The sequence below is a fragment of the Heterocephalus glaber genome, unplaced genomic scaffold, assembly GCF_053883595.1.
Source record: "Heterocephalus glaber isolate CG9 unplaced genomic scaffold, H.glaber_assembly_v1.0 deba00001532, whole genome shotgun sequence".
Lineage (NCBI taxonomy): Eukaryota > Metazoa > Chordata > Mammalia > Rodentia > Bathyergidae > Heterocephalus > Heterocephalus glaber.
In genome coordinates, this window is record NW_028258330.1 from 5,241,532 (window position 1) to 5,261,904 (window position 20,373).

The 20,373-nt window shown below is 43.7% G+C and overlaps 1 protein-coding gene across 5 annotated transcripts; it reads right to left on the reverse strand.

Moving 5' to 3' along the window:
• Positions 1-1,580: 1,580 nt before the first annotated feature.
• On the reverse strand, positions 1,581-19,915 carry Znf133 (zinc finger protein 133). Of its 5 annotated transcripts, none has more exons than XM_004840868.3 (5): positions 19,800-19,915; positions 18,350-18,422; positions 6,907-7,033; positions 6,098-6,193; positions 1,581-3,497 (listed from the first exon to the last, which is right to left on the reverse strand). In XM_004840868.3, the coding sequence occupies exons 3-5, from the start codon at positions 7,025-7,027 to the stop codon at positions 1,753-1,755; spliced, it is 1,962 nt and encodes a 653-aa protein (XP_004840925.1). In that variant the 5' UTR covers positions 7,028-7,033; positions 18,350-18,422; positions 19,800-19,915; the 3' UTR covers positions 1,581-1,752. The 5 variants fall into 5 exon arrangements, with proteins under 5 accessions (XP_004840925.1, XP_004840923.1, XP_004840924.1 ...); XM_004840866.3 differs by having other exon boundaries at positions 1,581-3,500; XM_004840867.3 differs by lacking the exon at positions 18,350-18,422 and having other exon boundaries at positions 1,581-3,500; positions 19,800-19,843.
• Positions 19,916-20,373: the final 458 nt, after the last annotated feature.

Consider the following 20,373-nt stretch of genomic DNA (forward strand, 5'->3'; position numbering starts at 1 on the left):
GCTCTTTACTTAGTGCCCAGCACCCACCACCCCAGTGATTCTCCATAGCTTTGGTGTCTACATTCTGAGTTATTCTCCTTTTTCCATGGGAAATGGTCTGTTTGCTTGCCTGCCTCCCTTCCCACACAAAGGAAGGCACTTTCTGTCCTTTTCAGACCATACTGGTGTCTCGATTGCAAATCTTATGGATTTCCTATGCTTCTTATTGAAGTTCATTCCATCAGATAAAACCACATCCACAAAGATCTTCAAGCCAGGCCTCTCTGGTTTGGGTTTTCACTGTGCTATGGGATTTAAAAGTCACAGAAACTGTTTTGTGCAACCTGGAGTAACACACTTAAATCTTCCTAGAGTCTTAAAACAGGGTCTTACAGGGCCGGGGATTTAGCTCAGTGACTTCACCGCCTGCCTCGCAAGCGCAAGGTCCCAAGTTTGATCCCCGGTACCAAAAAAAATCAAGAACAGGGTCTTAGAGCCACACCTTTGAGATGATCTTTAAAGGCCACTTATTTTGAATAAAACCTCTCTGGACTGGAACACACTTGAAGAGGTATGGTTTAAGAATCTTTAAATATGGCAAAATATCTTTAGTTCTGCAATTGGAAAACTATCAAGGGTATGGGGGTAAGGGACCTTAGACCAGTTAATGGGATGGCTGGCATGGGGATGGGGTCCTGGGATGGAATGCTGAGGAACATGATTAAGTCCTAAACTCTGGTATCACAGGACTGATTTGGGAGTGTGGCTTTCAGAGTCTTATCCCTATTATTTGAGGCTCAGGAAGATACATGGCTATATTGCCATATAGTTATTGTATACTGATATGATGGTATGAGTGATTACTCACATTTTGGTGTCTGATATTGGTGTGTCTGAGACCCAAGACTCTGAGACTAAAGAACTGAGCAGGGCCTGGGGTTTAGCTCAGTGGTTTCCCCGCCTGCTGCACAAGCGCAAGGACCTGAGTTCGATCCCTGATACCAAAAGAAAAAAAAAAAAAGAACTGAGCAGTCGTAGCTGCATGACCAGGCCCTGGAGTGCTGGGGACAATGTATCGGTAAGAGGACCCCAGGATGGAGGACCAGGGAGCAAAACTTTAAGGAAAGCAATAAAGGTAATTAGGGATGGTTCAGAAAAGGTAACCACATAGAACTATGAGAGCTAAGAGAAAAGCAAAACAGGAAGCTGCCTCAGAGACCAAGAAAGGAGATGGCTGCAAGATGAAACAGGACTGGAGGGAGCCATTTTCTGGGGGATTCCCTCTGTTGCCTGAAATCTCTGTACACAGTCCCTAGTCTCTTCCCACACAAAGAACCAGGCTGTCTAATTCCTGCATGGGTGACTCAGTCCTGAGTCTGCTAAGGGACTGGCTTGCTGCGGAACAGTGGACACAAGAGTACAAGGTATCTGTATCCTTCCTTCTGTCCTATAAGACAAGTGAAGGTCGTACACTTTTGTTTGTTTGTTTTTTTGGTACCAGAGATTGAACTTGGGTCCTTGTGCTTGCGAGGCAGGCACTGGAACCACTGAGCTAAATCCTCGGCCCCTGTAAAACAAGTGAGTGAGGTCACACAGCCAGATTTGGAAAGAAGCAGTTTATTGGAACAAAAGGCCACAAAACATGGAAAACACTTTGTGGGGAGAAAGTAAACTAAGTCAATGTCCTCTGACCACTTACGGAGTATCTTTTTCTATTCCATTTCATGGCAGTGTAAAAATTTTGACTGTTAGTCCTCTGTACCAGCTTCACTCTCAAAGTAAATCCAAGAGGTCAGAAGCCTGCCCAGAACCAGCCTCAGAGTTGGCCTGGAGTGGCAGTCTGTGGTGGCTACACTTTGTCTTCCTGTGCCTGCTCAGCTGAGACTTCTGCTTAAAGCCTTGCCCGCAGGCTCTGCACACGTAAGGCGTCTTCCCCTTGTGTGCCAGCTGGTGTAAAGCCAGGAGGGATTTCTGGATAAAGCCTTGGCCACACTCGCTGCAGACACAAGGCTTCCCTTCCAAGTGGACCCGCTTATGCGTGATTAAAGTGGACTTGTTGCCAAACCCCAGTCCACACTGCCGGCACGTGTAAGGCTTCTCCCTCAAGTGCTTCCTTTTGTGCCTGATGAGCCCAGCCTGGTGGCTGAAGCCTTTGTCACAGTCCTGGCACACGTACGGCTTTTCCCCTGAGTGTGTCCTCTGGTGCGCCACGAGGTTGGACTTCTGGCTGAAGCCGCGTCCACACTCCTCGCACACCATGGGCTTCTCCCCCGAGTGTGTCCGCTGGTGCCGGATGAGGTTGGACTGCTGGCTGAAGCCCCGACCGCAGTCCTTGCACACGATGGGCTTCTCCCCAGAGTGGATGTTGCGGTGCCTGTTGAGGTGTGACTTGAGGCTGAAGCCCCGGCTGCACACAGAACACACAAAGGGCTTCTCCCCAGTGTGTGTCCTGCGGTGCGAGATGAGGGTGGAGTTCTGGCTAAAGCTGTGCCCACACACGCTGCATATGTATGGCTTTTCCTTAGAGTGTGTGCGCTGGTGGTTGACCAGTGTGGTCCTCTGTCGGAAGCAGCGGCCACACTCCTTGCATGCGTAGGGCTTCTCGCCTGAGTGCGTGCGCTGGTGCGAGATCAGGTTGGACCTGTCACTGAAGCCCAGGCCGCAGTCCCCGCATACGATCGTCTTCTCCTCAAGGTGCGTGCGTTGGTGCCTGACCACGGCTGATTTCTGGCTGAAGCCCTTGCCACACTCGCGGCACACGTAGGGCTTCTCGCCTGAGTGCGTGCGCTGGTGGATGATGAGGTTGGACTTCTGGCTGAAGCCGCGCCCGCACTCCACACAGGCATACGGCTTCTCGCCCGAGTGCGTGCGCTCGTGGATGACCAGCGTGGACTTGCGGTTGAAGCCCCGGCCACACTCGCCGCACACGATGGGCTTCTCCCCTGAGTGAGCTTTCTGGTGCCGAGCCAGGCTCTTCTTCAGGCTGAAGCCCTTCTCACACACCCCACACACGTATGGCTTTTCGCCCGAGTGGATGCGCTGGTGGCTCAACAGGTTGGTCATCTTGCTGAAACCCAGGCCGCACTCACTGCAGTTGACCGTCCCGAACCCTAAGACTTCGATGCTCTTCAGCAACTTGTCTGTGTCCTCGGGGGTCCCCGGCGGAGTGGCGCCAGCTTCCATCTCCACCCCACGGAGGGCCTTGACCAGCTGTCTCTGCGGTGGCCTGGAGAACACGCCCAAAGTCCTCCTCTTTGTCTTCCCAAAGGCAGGCTTGGTGCCCTTGCTGTAACCACTCTCGGCCTCTGCACTCCAAGCACACCCCTGTGAGGCTTGCGGCTGCTTCTGCTGGTCTTCCAGGTCCTCCGGGCACAGAGCCCCTGGCAGGACAGGACTTCCTGTGCACAAGCACGTCAATAGCCAGGGAGGCTGGCTGCACAGCACATGCTGCACAGGGAATTTCTGAGCTGAGAAATCCAGGGGGCAGAAAGGACCTGGCTGGAGTTCCGGCTTTGGTTCTGCTGCAGAGAGAAAAGCCCAAGTCAGAATGAAGGCTTCTGAGGGCAGCCCCAGCGATTCTGCCTAAACAGTGGTGAGACTCAATCCTGTTCTTCAAGAGCCTGAAAGTTAGGTGAGATCCAACCAAGACTTCCCTTCTGGCCCATCTCTCCATGTTACATCAGCTACTGCATCCAGAAAACCCACTCCACACCACAGGCTACAAAGCATCACAGGCAGCTCCCGGTGTGTAAATATGCAACAGTCTACAAATCACCACTCCTGTTACCTCCTAACTCACAACCACACACCAGCAGAAGCTCCATGCACAAGTTGTTATTTGGACTAACAGCTGTCGAGCAACAGGACCCAGGTCCCTATGGGACAAAGGGATAACTGACAGCAGTCATTCTGATTGGATAGAGAATCCCTTGGTGTAGGAAGCAGCATAAGAGAGCACTCAGGGAAAGTGCACAAGACACCTGCACTGGCACTGGCCACCAGGTAACAAGTGTGTATGTGAGGGTGACTGTGTGCCAGGCTTTCTACAAGGCAGTGGGCCTGCAGCAGTGCACAACACAAACACAGCCTCAGCCCCCACTGTCTTAAAGAGGCTCCTTCCTGGTGCCTCCGTCCAATCTTTAAGCTCTGCTAACATCTGTAATTACTGTAAATCAAATTCTTCCCAGCAATCAGTGGATAAGGTGGGGGGTGGGCAGGGATATAGCTCAGTGGTAGAGCAACTGTCCAGCATGTGCAAGGCCTCAGGTTCAATGACCAGCACTGCAATGAGAGAGAGAAGTAGGACGAGAGAAGGAGAGAGAGGGGGAAGGAAGGAAGGGATAAAGGAGGGAGAGAAACTAGTATCTGAGAAACTTACTGGATCTACCTAAATATTCTTTTCTAGATCAATGAATGATAAAATTTATTAGAGCTGGGTATGCATCTGTGTTCCAGAATTTTCCATCCTAAACATTCCATCTGAGGGACTTTGGATCCAGTCTGCCACCTCCCACCTTCCCTCCCCACCCAGGCGCTACAGAAGTCCTGCTCAGGTACTCAGGGCCACTTGGGGAGGCTGGCCCAGCGGCTCCCTCTCTCATCTGTGACTCAACCCTGACTGTTTCACTAATTTTCTAACCCAGGCTGCTTGAGGTTCCAGAACTTAGAGCTGACTTGGGATTCCAGACACTTCCCTGAGATTCTGGCAACTCTGGAGCTGGAGGGTGGTTTCAGACACCACTTGCAGGCTGTTTCCCTCTTGATCTGACAGAAGCGGGTGCTACTGACACCCGCATCTGCTCACGCACATGGAAGGCATTCCTGTGTCTATTCTGGGTTATTTGGTGACGGTGATTTTGACAGAGGAAATAACCCCCACCCACCCTTGTGGGAACCAAGGCCTCCAACACTAACTTCTTGCCCACACGGAAAACAGAGGGCTTTTATCTACATGAAGCAGAACTCAGAATTACAGAGAAATTGTTAATTTTAACATCTAATTTAGCTCAGTGGCACCATGCCTGCCTCGTAAGCACAAGGTTCTGATTTAAATACCAGGTACAAAAAAAATATTAACATCTATGTAGAATAATAGAAGAAGCAAGAAAACAAAATTTCAGTTTTCCATAGGTCAGTCTTTTCAGATGGTTGTAAAATGCCATTATGTGTACACTCTAGTACTATTTAGTTTGAGAAAATGAACACAAAATATTATCAGATTAATGAATTCATTTATAAACTTTTTTTTTTTTGAGACAGGGTCTTGGTATGCAGTTTAAGCTTGTCTTGCACTCACTAGGTAGCTCAAGTAGGCTTTGAACTTGCAACTATCCTCCTGCCTCAGCCTCCTAAGTGCTGGGATTACAGGCGTGTACCACCATGCCCAGCAGTTTATAAACTATTGTAAATCTACAGGTGCTCCCATACTGATAAGTTTACAGAGACTAATGAGCGCTGATATAAATTTAAGATTTAAAAACTCAAGAATATCCAATTTCTAATTAAAAACTGAGGACTGAAGCTGTAGCTCAATGATACAGCACATGCTTAGCATGCACAAGGCCCTGGGTTCAAGACAAAATAAGTATCAAAGTCCTAGTGACTTCAATGGCTGCTGTCTGAAGGAAATTGCTCTTGCTTCAAAGAGCTCTAAAGGAAAAGTCTAGCTAACCACAGTCAGGAGCTTCGGCTACTAGGTTATGTGTAAGAGGGACCAAAAGGCACTCAGGGCTTGTTACCTGTGTAAAAAACTTTAACAGCTGGTCTGTACTGTAAATCCCATCTCAGTCTCTCAAATGGCTTTTGAGTATTCCTTCCCTCTGATGGGTTTTGCCTTTTCTCCCTAGCTCTAGTTCTTGTTATATTCTTGTTAATCTTTTTTAGTAACAGCAACAAGAGAAAGGAACCCATAAATGAGGGGGGACAAAAGGCTAGAGGAGGAGAGAAACAGGAGACACCAGTGAGCCCTCTTGTGAATGAAGATGATGGTCCAGAATGTGCTATGCAGGGCCAAGGAGTCAGGAGAGTGGCATCCTTCCCTGCACCTGGTCGATGTCTCTCCCAGCTCTCTGAGCTGCTGACAGGCCTGGGTCCCACTTGTCTGCTTTCCTCCACTCACCTGGACAGGTGGCCAGTGAACATTTTCTCTCTTCTCGCCACATTTCTTTCCCCTGCTCCAGCTGTGTGATGAGTTTTGGTTTAGAAAACGGAATTCCTGCTCACATGAAAAGAAAACAAGGTAAATGTATGCCTATAATCCCAGCACTCTGGATGGTGAGGCAGGAGGATTTCTGCAAGTTTGAGGCCAGCCTGGGCTACATAGTGAGACCCTGCCTCAAAGAAACAAAAAATAAAAAACAAAAAAGTAGGCTCTGGGATCACAGCCCCACCTGAGTGAGGAAGTGCAAAGGGTAGAACACAGACCTGAGGCCGAGATGGGAGGTAAGCTCAGTGAAGAGCCCCTGACTAGTCCATGCTGGGGTGGGGGGGAGGCACCTCTACCAGTTAAAGAAGTTAACCCCTGGCCGGGGAATTAGCTCAGTGGTTCTGCTGCCTGCCTCGAAAGCACAAGGTCCCAAGTTCGATCCCTGGTACCACAAAAAAAATTTATAGAAATGTAAATGTATTGTATACCTAAAATACACCAATAAAAGAATTTTTAAAAAAGAAGTTAACCCCAGAAAAGAGCCCTGACCTATAAAAAAATGGCTTAGAAATACCAGAAATAGAGGGTACTTCTCCCCCCACCCCACATGCTTACTCACTTGCTCTCATGTACCTACCCCTTTTCAACTTTACAAATTCAGACCTTCCCAGGAAAACAGAACACAACATTTTTGCTTTTCAGTCCAACCCAGGGTCCAAGTCAGAAAGCAAGATGGTAGCCCGCACAACCCAAACTTCCCAGCAGCAAGAGTGCACACTTACCCAGAGACACCAGGTGGCTGTAGGTCTCCAGCATCACCTCCCTGTACAGGCTCCTCTGAGCAGGACTCAGCAAGCTCCACTCCTCCTGGGAGAAATCCACAGCCACATCCCTGAACGCCATGTGTGCCTAGAACACAAAGCACAGCCCCACTCACCAGGGAGCCATCCTGGATCATGGCGCAGGTGAGGGGCAAGGAGACCTCTGGATATGCACTTGAGTGTGAAGGTGGCACCATGCCCTCCGAGACCTTTATGCCCCTGTCTCTACCCAGCCAGTGGCATTCAAAATCCTGGGTGGGCTGCTTGGGGCCTTCACACCAAAAGTAAATGCCCTTAAATTTTAGGAACTTTAAATCTAGGCAGAAGGGTAAACAACACAAGGAAAGTAAACATTAAAGCTTAACAGATGTTTTGTTTTTACACATTTAGAACATATGTTCTGTTTACAAACTTATTACTTTTTTTTTCTTTTGGTACTGAGGATCGAACTTGAGACCTTGCACTTGTGAGGCAGGTGGCAGCACCACTGAGCTAAATCCCTGGCCTGTTTACAAACTCAGAAGAACAGGGCTGGGGATTTAGTTCAGTGGTTACGCTGCCTGTTGCCTGCTTCGAAAGCACAAGGACCTGAGTTCGATCCCCCGTACAAAAAAAAAAGAAGATCAAATAGCCTAACCCAGTAATGGTGAACCTTTTAGAGCTTTCAGTGATAACAAATACCTGGCTGTGGCATGAGTGCCATAGGTTCATCACCACTGGCCTAACCTAATCAATAGCGTTGAAGCATTTGGGTGATGGAAATTCTTACTACTCCATACACAGATTAAACTTCAACTGATCCTTCTCACAAATCCCAAAGCCGCAGCCTTCTTGGGCCGGACAGAGACAGATAGGGTATAGGGAGGCACTCAAACCAAGTATCTTGAGGCCACCTCTGCCACCAACTAGTGCCTCAGTTTTCTCACCCATGAGACGTGGGTCACAGTCCATTAAACTTCCTGTCACATGCTGGGTGCTCACAGGGGAACTTGGCCATTTAACCTAGAAACTTGTCTCTACCTGTCCTTGTCCCCCTGCCCAGTTTTATTCTTTTTATCACCTCAGCACTGTTTCAGAATGAAGGACACACTGGGATAGAGCATAACTCTGGGCCTGGGAGCATGGTCTGAGAAAGAAAGGGAACAGAGGGAAGAAGAAAGTGGGAGGGACCCTGGATGAGGCAATGGGGCGCAGAGATGAGTGTCCTACTAGCGAAGGAAGCATGGAGGCCACTGCGGGCAGGGAGGACCCCTGGAGGGATAAAGCACAGCTACTAGTACAATATGGGAAAGGAGCAGCAGCCTCTATAAGGTTTTTAATTTTTACCATGACTAAAACACAAATATACAGAACATAAATTTACTATTTTTACCATTTTAAAGTACACAGTTCAATGACATTAAGGGCATTCACAATGTTGTATACCCATGAAAACTATTCATCTCCAGCACACTTTCTGCATTTCCATACTGAAGGCAGGAACCTCGACTAACTTCCCATTCTCCCCTCAAAGGGGAGAATGAGTGGGTGGCCCCAGTCACCACCATTTTACTTTCCATCTCTATATATTTGGCTCTTCTATGTGACTAATTGGAATCACGGAATATATGTTCTTTTGTTTGGCTTATTTCACTTGCAATCATCTCTCCAAAACTCATCCGCGCAGAAGCATGCAATATTTCACTGCATATATATCCATTGTTTATCTATTCCTTATCAATGGACATATCTTCTGGCTATTGTGAATAATTCTGCCACATACATTGATGTATAAATATCAGTTTTTACTTTCAATTCTTATGAGTATACTGTATATCCAGGGAAGGAATTATTGGACCAGGTGGCGATTCTGTGTTGTTTTCCATACCATTTCCATTAGCAATGTATAAAGGTTCTACTTTCTCTACATTCTCACCAGCATTGACTGCTTTCTATTTCTCTATAACAGCTATGCTAATGGCTACAAAGCGGTATCTAGTAAGTCTCTCTTTATGCCAGTACCAAGGTTTGGATTATTCTTGCTTTGTAGCAAAGTTTGAAATCAGGAACTGTCAGTCTTTCGACTTTGTTCTTTTTCATGATTTAAGTATTCAAAGCTCCTTGAGACTCCTTATGAACTTTAGGATGAATTTTTCTATTTCTGCAAAGCAACAGTCATTGGATTTTGATTACACTGAATCTGTGTATGGGTTTGGTAGTATTGCCGGTTTTCCAATCAATAAACATGTGATGTCTTCCATTTATTTATGACTTCTTTAGTTTTTTCAGTGGTATTTTCTTCCTTCGGTCCTAAAATGGAATTACTATTTTTCTCATTTCTTTTTAGGATTATTTATTGTTAGTGTACAGATACAAACTGATTTTAAGTGTTGCTATTGTATATCCTAGTAGATGTGTGTGTGTATGCATGTGATCTTTATGGTCTTCGATGTATAACATCGTATCTGCAAACAGATTTTACTTTTTCCATTTCAATTCCGATGTCTCCCCCTTCTTACCTACTTTATCTGATTAGAACTTCCAATACTCTGTTGATCATAAGTGGCAAAAGTGGGCATCATTATCCTGTTCTTTTTTTTTTTTTTTCGGTACCAGGGATCGAACGCCCGTCCTTGCGCTTGCGAGGCAGGCGCCGGAACCACTGACCTAAATCCCTGGCTCCTGTTCTTGATTTTAGAATTTTCAATCTTTTACCTTGCAGTTATGTTAGCTGTGAGATTTTCATATATGGTCTTTATTCTGTTGAGATAGTTTCCTTCTATTCCTAGTTTGTTGAGTGTTTTTCATTAAAAGATGAATTTTTTAAAGTGCTTTTCTACATCAAGTGAGATGATCATGTGCTTTTCCCCCCATCATCTGTTAATGTAATATATTACATTTGATATTTTTATGGTGAATTATTATCCTTACATTCCAGAAATAAATCCTACTTGGTCATGGTGTATAATTTTTTTTTCATATGCTGCTGAATTCAGTATTTTGTTGAGGGGTTGTTTTTTTCATCAACTGTTCTTATGTTTGTGGTTTCTTAGAGCGTCTCTGTCTGATTTTGATACCAGAGTAATATTGGTCTCACAGAATGAGGTAAGCAGTGCTCCCTCTTCAATATTTTTGGAAACGTTTAAGGGTTGGTGTTAGTTCTTTAAATATTGGCTATAATTCACAGTAAAGCCACCAGGTCCAGGGCTTTTGTCAGAGTCCAAGCTACCAATTCAAGCATGTTCTAGTTATAGACTTAGCCAGAACTTCCATTTTCTCATGATTCAGTCTTTTTTTTTTAATTAATTTTATTGGTACACTTTAGGAATACAATTCGTTTACATTTATCACTGGGTGCTTGTACCTGTACATGATATATCTTGGTTCTTATTTTTTCTCCATTACCTGTGCACCCTTCCCTATTTACATAGATTTCATTTCCATTTTTTTTCTTTTCTCATAGTTTTTCCTTTCCCTCTTTTCCTTTCCCCTTCCCCTCCCTTCACTTTATGATTCAGTCTTAATGAATTTTGTGTCTAGAAATTTGTCTGTTTCTTCCCAATTACCCATTTTGTTGGTATATAATTCATAGTACTTTTACAATTATTTTTATTTCTGTAAAATCAGTTGTAATGTCCTCATTTTAATTTCTGATTTTAGTAATTTGAGTTTCCCTAGTCAATCTAGCTGAAGGTTTATGAATTTTGAGAAACCATAGGAACAATTTTAAGTTTCATTAATTTCCTCTATTATTTTTCAAATATTTTATTTAACTCTGTTCAAATGTCTGTTATTTCCTTCTTTTTGCTAGCTTTGGGATAAACTTGTTCTTCCTTTTCTATTTCTCTAAGCTGTAAAATTAGGTTGATGCCTGGAGATTTTTTTCTTTTTTAATTTTTTTTTTTTTTTCCTGATACCAGGGATTGAACTCCGGTCCTTATGCTTGTGAGGCAAGCGGCAGAACCACTGAACTAAATCCCCGGCCCATTTTTCTTTTTTAATGTAAGCATTTCAGCTAAACATTCCCTCTAAACATTTTTGCCACATGCCATAGCTTTAGTATGCTTTTTTTGTTTCCCTTTGTCCCTAAGTATTTTCTAATATCCTTTGTGGTTTCTTCTTTTACACATTGGTTAAGAGTAAATTGCTTAATTTCCATACATTTGTGAAATTTTCAGTTTTCCTCCAATTATTGGTTTGTTTTTCTTTTTTTTGGTACCAGGGATCGAACTCGGGTCCTTGAGCTTGTGAGGCAGGCGGCGGAACCACTGAACTAAATCCCCGGCCCATTTTTCTTTTTTAATGTAAGCATTTCAGCTAAACATTCCCTCTAAACATTTTTGCCACATGCCATAGCTTTAGTATGCTGTTTTTGTTTCCCTTTGTCCCTAAGTATTTTCTAATATCCTTTGTGGTTTCTTCTTTTACATATTGGTTAAGAGTAAATTGCTTAATTTCCATACATTTGTGAAATTTTCAGTTTTCCTCCAATTATTGGTTTGTTTTTCTTTTTTTGGTACCAGGGATCGAACTCGGGTCCTTGCACTTGCAAGGCAGGCGGTGGAACCACTGAGCTAAATCCCCGGCCCCAATTATTGGTTTCTAACTTTGTTTATTGTAGTTAAGGATACTTTCTATACTATCTATCTTAATCTGTTGTCCTGAATTTCTTGCATGATTGTCTCCTTTTGTTTTTACTTGATTTTTTTACACAACTTTAAATTTTGTTTTTACTTCCTTGTCTATATTCTATGGCTATTTTCTTTATGGTTACCATAAGACCCATATTTAATGTCCTAACACCCACTGATACTTAATTTGTAGCCTAACATATCGTTTAACCTGGCAAATGTCCCATGTGTACTTATATGTGCATCCCGGTTTTGTTGGGCAGAACATTAGGTGTATTAGATCTAGGTGGTTTATTGTGCAGTCCAAATTCTTAATGCTTTAACTTCTGTCTTATTCTATCCATTATTGAGTAGAATACTGAAATCTGCAACTATTATTGTACCACTGTCTATCCCTTCAATTTTGTCAGTTTTGCTTCAAACATTTGACAGGTCTATTATTAGGTGTGTTAAATGTGTATTTTTTTTATGTCTTCTTGCTGTATTAAGTCTTTTATTAGTAAATCATTTCACTTACAGTCTTTTTTTTGGGGGGGGTACCGGGGATCAAACTTGGGACCTTGGAACTTACAGTCTTTTTTAAAGTAATGTCTGTTTTTTCCTGGTATTACACAGCCATGCCGCTCTCTTTGGTTATTATTTGTATTAAATATTTTATTCTATGTTTTCACTTTAAAACTGTATGTCTTGGGCTGGGGATTTAGCCCAGTGGTTCTGCCACCTGCCTCACAAGTGCAAGGTCCCGAGTTCGATCTTTGGTACCAAAAAACCCAAAAAAAACCCAACTTTATGTTTTTGTGTCTAGTGTTAATCTCTTGTAGATGGTATATTGTTGAATCAGGTTTCTGTTTTTTTAAATCTACTGTACCAAAGTCTGTCTTCTAATTGGAGTTTAATCCATTTACATATAAATCACTGGTGAGAAAGAATTTATTCCTGACATTTTGTTTGTTTTCTACGTGTTTTGTAGCTTTTTTGACTTTCATTCTCTGTATTACTGTCTCTTTTCAGTCTTTTTGGGGGGGGGGAATAGAACTTGGGATCCTTTCAGTCTTTCATTGATTTTTTTTAGTACAACTTTTAAATTCTGTTATTTCCTTTTCTATTATTTTATGGCTATCTTTATGGTTATCACAAGGACTACATTTTTTTTTTACACGTTTGAAACTTTATTTTTTTATGTCAAAACACTTATTGGTACATTTTAGGACTAGATAATGATGACACTCAGTGTGGGGAATTTCCACCTGTACATGATACACCCTTTTTCCCATCCCCCTCCCCTTAAGCCCCCTCCCCTCCCTACGTACAAAAGCTTTGTTTCCATTTTTTGCTTCTATTTTCTTTTGTTTTTCCCCTTGTCCCTTCCTTTCTCCCTTTCTCCTCCTTTGTTCCCCTTCTCATTTATACATTTTCTTCCCATTTCCCAATATCTATTGTACATTTTAGTTCTTATTTCCACTTTTGATTACTCATACCAGAGAAACAATGTGGTATTTAAACATGAGTGCCCAATTTATTTCACTTAAGAGTATGGTCTCAAAGTCTGTCCATCCAGCTATAAGTGTCTGAAGCTCATCCTTCTTTATGCCAGAGTAATTTTCCATTGTGTAAAAAAACCTCACATTTTCTTTATCCATTCGTTGATAGGCATTTGGGCTGTTTCCAAGATTTAGCTATTACAAACTGTACTGCTATATTGCTGTGCATATCTCACTGTGGTATGATGCTTTTAATTCTTTCAGGAAGATACCAAGAAGGGGAATATCTGGGTCAAATGGAACCTCTAGCTTTAGTTTTTTGAGAAATCACCACACTGAGTTCCACAGTGGTTGCATCAGTCTACACTCCTACCACAGTGGAAAGGGTTCTTTTTTCCCCTCAGCCCCTCTAGCATTTGTTATTGGTTTTTTTTTTTTTTTTGGTACTAGGAATTGAACTTGGGTCCTTGCACTTGCGCAGCAGGCGGCAAAACCACTGAGCTAAATCCCCAGCCCATATGGTTGATTTTTAATAACAGCCATTCTTTCCAGAGTGAGTTGGAGCATTGTTTTAATTTGCATTTCACAAATGACCAGTGATGTTAAGCATTTTTTCATATATTTATTTACTGTTTCTACTTTTTCATCTGAGAAGTGTCTATTCATTTCAGATGCCCATTTTTGGATTGAGTCTTTAAATTTGAGGGGTCTTATTTTTTTTAGAGTTCTTTATATATTCTAGATAGTAGATGAGGACTACATTTAACATTCTAAAGTTCAAAGCCTGCTGAACTTATTATCAGCTGAACTTCAATAGCATTCAAAAACTCTGTTCATCTACAGCTCTTTCCTCATCTCTGTTCACTTACTGACATCACAAGTCACACCTTTGTGCACTGTGTGGTCAAAAACAAAAACTGGGGCCGGGGGTTTGGCTCAGTGGTTTCGCCGCCTGCTGCGCAAGCACAAGGACCCGAGTTCAATCCCCAGTACTGGAAAAAAAAAACAAACTGATTACTGTTGTTTTTTTAAAAAAATACAATAGTCCCCTGAGGCATGCAGAAAACAAAGTTAGTTATTACCACCTACATATTTACCTTTAGCAGAGAAGTTTCTTTATATGGCTTCAAGTAACTGGTGCCCTTTCATTTCAACCTTAAAGACTCTTGTTAAAATTTCAAGCAGGGTTAGGTCTGTGGAAGCAAGTTCCATCAGCTTTTGATTATCTGAGAATGTCTTCATTTCTCCCTCGGTTTTGCCAGATACAGGGTTCTGTTTTGGCAGCTTTGTTTTCTTCTTTTAGCACTTTAAATATTATCAACCCAGTGCTTTCTGATCTGATTTCTAATGAGAAATCTGCTGATAATCCCACTGAGGAGCCTTTGTACATAGGACTGCTTTTTTCTTACAGTTTTTTTTGTACCAGGGATTGAACTCAGGATCTTGTGCTTGCGAGGCAGGCAGAGGCACCACTGAGCTAAATCCCTAGCCACAGCTTTCAAAATTATCTCGAATGTTTCTGGCTTTTGATGTTTTGATTCTAATGTATCTCGGATAGGTTTCTTCCACTTATACTTTGTTGAGCTTGAATCTTCATATTCATGTCTTTCATCAAATCTAGGGAGCTCTGTCCATTATTTCTTTAGACAATCCCTCCTTTTCTCCTTTTTCCGTATTCCCACAGGTGGTCCAATTGGTGGTCTGGGGCAGATCCCTTACAGTCTGTGACTTTTCCTTCAGGCTTTGTCTGTGTTCCTCAGACCTCATTTTAACTGCTTTATCTTCAGGTTCACTGATTCCTTCTTCTGTCTGCTCAAATTTGCTTCTAAGACTAAATTACAAGACATCCAAGGAAGAATAGACTGAAATGAAAGCATTATGGGAACTGAAGAAGAGCCAGTAAATAAGAGAATACAAAAGTGAAGAAAGAAGTAAAAAGGACCAGAGGGAAAGAAGTTTGGAAAGTGGATATTTCCATAATTACTACAAAAACAAAAACAATGAAACAGAACAAATATTTTAAAGTATAATCCAAGAAAACATTTTAAAAACAGATGACCAGAATCTATATATGAAAGGCCTATGACATAAGATAGAAACGTTGACTCATAACTCCAAGACATTCACTAAAAGGACCATCATTAGACTTAAACATACCAGAATTCCATCAGATTGTTCAAAAGTGTGGCTCAACTACTGTCTATTACAGTGGGACTATAAAAGGGGACAGCCTCAAAACAGTGCAGCAATTCCACAATGTTTTCTTTTCTTTTCATGATACAGTACTAGGGACAGAACCCAGGGCCTTCACACTGAGCTACATCCTCAGCCCCCTCACCTTTTTTTTCTTTGAGAAAGTTCTCGCTAAGTCACTAAAATCACTAAATCACTAAGTCACTAAGTCACTAAATTGCCCAGGCTGGGCTTGAACTTGCGATTCACCTGCCCTGGCCTCCCAAAGTGCTGAGATTACAGGTAAGAGCCACCATGCCCAGCTCCTCAAAAAATTAAAAATAGAATTATCATGTGACCCACCATCCCACTTATGGTTATATGTCCAAAAGAACTGGAAGCAATAACTCAAATCTGTATTTGTACACTTGTGTTTATAGCAGCATTACAATAGCCAGAAAGAAACAACCCAAGTGTCCATGAACAGATGAATGGATACGCAAAAAGTGGTACATATATACACACAATAGAATACTATTCAGCCTGAAAAGGAGGAAACTCTGAAACACAGTATAATACAGATGAATCCAGAAGATACTGTGCTAAGTGCAATAAACCAGAAACATAAATATTCAAAACAAGAAATAACAAATGGGAAATACTGAATCACCAAAAATTATTGCAAATATATACAAATAAATTTGTGCACCTAGATGTAGTAAATAATTTCCAAGGAAATATAACCAAAACTGACCATAGATGGTCACAAGGAAATTGTACTAAACCTTCCACCTAATAGTCGCAATGCTCCAAATACTGTCCTAAGCACTAATAAAGAAAATTTTCCCTTTCTTTTTATAAATCAAGTAAAAGACCAGGGCCTAAACTCAATGACAGTCCAAAACAAGAAAATTACAGATCAGTTATTCTTTACAAATACTGAAGCAAAATGCTTAATAAAATACTAGGGAACATAGTAACACAGTGAGTTCAAGGCCAGTCTGAATTACATAACAAGACCCCGACTCAAAACACCAAATAAAAGTAATAAATAAAAAAATCATTCTGCACTTAACCACTAGGAGTTCCTTCAGGTCGCCTTGGCTTTGTGTCTGCTTTAAGCAGTGACTGTAACAGGTAACACTGTGCCACATATAGGCTTAAATCTTAAGATGGCTAGACTACTCTCACTCTTGGGAGCCTCGGTAAGAAGTTCAACTACCCTGCTGGAGATAGCATGTAGTGACGAGTCAGTCCCAGTGTCCCAGGTGATCCCCAGCCTTTCAGCCAACCCACTGAAGTGCCTGAGTGAGAGGAACCACCTTGCATAATACAACCCTAATGAATCCCCAAGTGACTATAGCCTCATTGAGATCTGTAAGCCGGGTGGAATGGTGACCTGGACCACAGAGGAAGCAGCAGGGCTGAGAGACTGGTAAAGTCCAAATTTACTGATTGTAGACAGTGTCTAAGAAAAAGAAAGGAATCAAGGATAACTCCAAGGCTAAACAATCTAAAGGAAGAAGTCGTCAGGTCTCTGCCTCACTTGAAAGAATTACCTATGCTCCACTGGGTGGAGAAAGCCTGGGATGCCCATGAGATGTCTAAGTGGAAATGTGGGGAGACAGTAAGAGACTTGGATGTGGGGTTGTAGGCAGAGAGCTGGTGTCTAAAGCCTTGAGTCAACACCGCCACTTGTACAAAAGTCCATACCTGTATCATGAATACAGCCAGAGAGCATGAGAGGTCTAAAAACTTCAGAGGACCATCAAAGGCATAAGAGAAAAAGAGCCAGCAAAAAGGACAGAAGAGGAGCAGCCTATGAGGTAGGAAGACAACCAGGAAAATCAGAAGCCAAGAGCAACTATATGAAGGATATTTTAAAGACGAAGTAAGCAACTCTGTAAAATATGATTGAGAACTGTGGCATTTAGTCAGAGGGAGAATAAAAGTGATCTTGACAAGGATTATTTTTTTTGGTAGGCAGAACTGAGAATTCCTTACTGACAACAAATACAGATAATTCTGTCAAGGAGTTTAACCTTTAATGAAAGGAAAGGCAAAGAGGATGTATAAAGCAGAAATGGAGACAAAGGGAAGGAAAAGGGATTGCAAAGGATGCACAGGTGGAAGGATCAAGAGCCAATCAAATGGGATGAAAGTCAGGAAAGAACAAGGAGGCAAGGAAAACTCAGAGGTCCAGCTTACATCATGAGGCAGAAGCTGCAGCGGTCAGCAAGGCCCAAAGAAACAGGAAGAGAGAGAGGCAGAGATGGGGAAACCATCATGCTGAGTTGAGATACTTCTCCCTCCCCTGCTTCTGACCAGAGCTGCTCTAACTAGGGCCAAAAGGTTTTTTTAAAAAAATTGGTCAAAACTAAATTTGGACAAGGTACTAAATAATATTAATGAACTAATAATTTTGTTAGGTGTAACACTGAAATTGTGCATCTGTTGAAACTGTATGTTTGTTAAAGTAAAACTGTAGATATGTCCTTTTTGTTTTGTTCTGTTTTGGGGTTTTTTTTTTTCTATTCCTTTTTTTGGGGGGGGTACTGGAGCTCAAACTCAGGACCTTGTGCTTGCGAGGCAGGCGGCAGCACCACTGAGCTAAATCCCCAGCAGTTTTGGGGGTTTTTTGAGACAGCCTCACTATCTAACCCAGGCTGGCCTCAAACTATGATCTTCTTGCCTCAGCCTCCCAAGTGCTGGGATTACAGGTGTGTGCCACCATGCCTGGCTGTGTATACATTCTTATGTGTTAGAGATGCCCACTGAAGTATCTGCAGGTGAAATGATGTCGCCGGATTTGCTGCATGTCATTCTAGCAGGAAAGAGTTAAGTGAGGGCAACAAAAGCCACAGGAAGTGAATGCAGACAGACAATCACAGCTTCCAATAAGCCCTGTGAAGGAGCAGTCTGAGCCAATGCTGAGAAGAGGAATGCTGGGGCAGGGATGGAGAGGTAATGTACAGGGGCAGCAGGTCTGAAGAATATTCCCTGTGAAAATGTCACCCTCAGATTGGGCCAGTTTTCCTAGAGGAACCAGCTGGGGCTCTGATCTCCTGACAGGACACTGTAGGATATGCAGTGTCAACACTGAGCTACTCAATTTGGATGCAAAAGGTAAACGACACTCACCTGAAGCTCAGCAGCCAACTACCTGGGAGTCCTCCCCTTCCCCAGCAGGCAGTCCTCCCTGGGCATCCAGGGGCTAAGGGAAGCAGAATAAGAACCAAAGAAAAAAAGGTTCAGGAAAGTCACCAAAAGTCTTCAAGCTCCGATAGGGTGGCACCTCCTTTTTCTTAAAGACATCAAGAATGAATCTGGCACAAAATATGGGGTTTTTGGGGGGGGGGGGGTACCGGGGATTGAACTCAGGACCTTGCGCTTGTGAGGCAGGTGGCAGAACCACTGAGCTAAATCCCCGGCATCTGGCACAAAATAGAAGGAAAGAATTGTGGGCCACAACCCATAACTGGGATGTAGTCAGGCTGCCCTGACAAGCTGCTGTCACTGAGCATGAGATGGTCCTCTCTGCACCTGTTACCATAAACAAAAGGTAAGACCTATTGGGCACTGAGTATACAGCAGAAACTGGTCCAGGCACCAGAAGAGATTGACTTCATTTTATCCTTATAACATTCCAATGAAGCAGAAGCTCCTATCATTTTATACATGAAAACATTAAGGTGCAATAAGATCAGTATCCTGGTCAAGGTGACAGAGCTATTAAGTGACAGCTGGTAGAAATGTGGCTGTAGAGACTTGAAGGTTCTAAGGATTCTGTGTGTGCCCACTTTGAGATAAACCAGGATTGGTCATGAGGTCGTTAAGTGTTTAATCTGGGTAACAAGTCTGTGGAGTTCTAGCTACTTCTGGCTATCTGAAATTTGTCCATAATAAAACATTAAAGTGGGATTTAAAATCCTGTGATTTTTGTGGTCAGTGATTGTCGTCAGGAACTTGGAAAATCTTGGGAGTGGGCCCCAGCTCAGCTTCCTCCTACAAGGCGGGAACCCAGGGGCAGCCAGACAAATTGAGACTCTAAGATTGAGGCACTGCGGCCACTGCACATCCATCGAACCTGAGCTTGATCGGCTAAGCTCCCCCTGCCCACTCTGCCTCAGCAAGACCTGAGGGTAGCTGGGGTCAAGGACTTCCAGCTCCCAACTTGACAAACCTCTGGGACACAGGGGCCTAGGAACAGTCCCATGCACAGTCTAGAGAATATCAAAGCCCGGTAACTTAGGGCATGAACGACCCCTTTCTCTAAACCGCAGTTTCAACTTAGGCCGACCCTGTCCCCACCCACAAGAATCTTCGGACAGAAGGCCTGAGGCTGGCACCCACCTACCACCCAGTTTCACGGCTGAGTTTCACTCAACTCCCCCGAGACGCGCGCCTACACCTCTGAAATAAGACATCCGGGAGAGCATGGCCGAGCAGCCGGCGCGTCCCCTCATACTTCCCTCTCTGAGCATCCGCACCGACCCCGGTCTCTTCCCACAGACCAGCCTTTCAGGACCTTCCTTTCCGGGCAGAAAAGGGTATGGCTGCAGCAGGGATCCCGAGTTGAAGCTTCACTCACCAGCGCCACCAAAGAACAAGGAATCGCTCCAGTCACCAGCTGGGGAATCGCCTACAAGAGGGCGCCGGGACTACACCTCCCAGGATGCTCCGCTCAGAGTCACACCTCCCAGGATGCTCCGCCCCTGAGCGACATCTCCCAGGTTGCACGGCGCAACCCGAAGCGCGATGCTCCTGGGTAGCGTGGCTCTGTCAGCTGGAGAATCGCCACTGTACATCTCCTTTCTCTTAAAACCGTGTTCATAAAACATGGAGCCACCTAGGTAAAGGTCCTCGCTCTGCCGAGACCTTCTCGCTCAATCCCTCTGCTTCCAAGACATTCCTCAGTGACTCCCACAGTGAATTCCGCATCCTGTTTCGGCCCACCTTGCCGCGAGCGGAAGTGACGGGTGAGGGGTGCTGCTTTTGGCTTCCAGGGGTATCTGGTGTCTGTGGCGACCAGACTTAACTTTTTATCTGGTTGGTTTCTGGGTTCACACCTGGTACACCGGGTTTCTGAGACCGCGCCTGGAAACAAAGGCCCTCTGAGGGTCCTCTGAATGCTTTTTCCTCTTATTGGAATCAAGGAAATCACA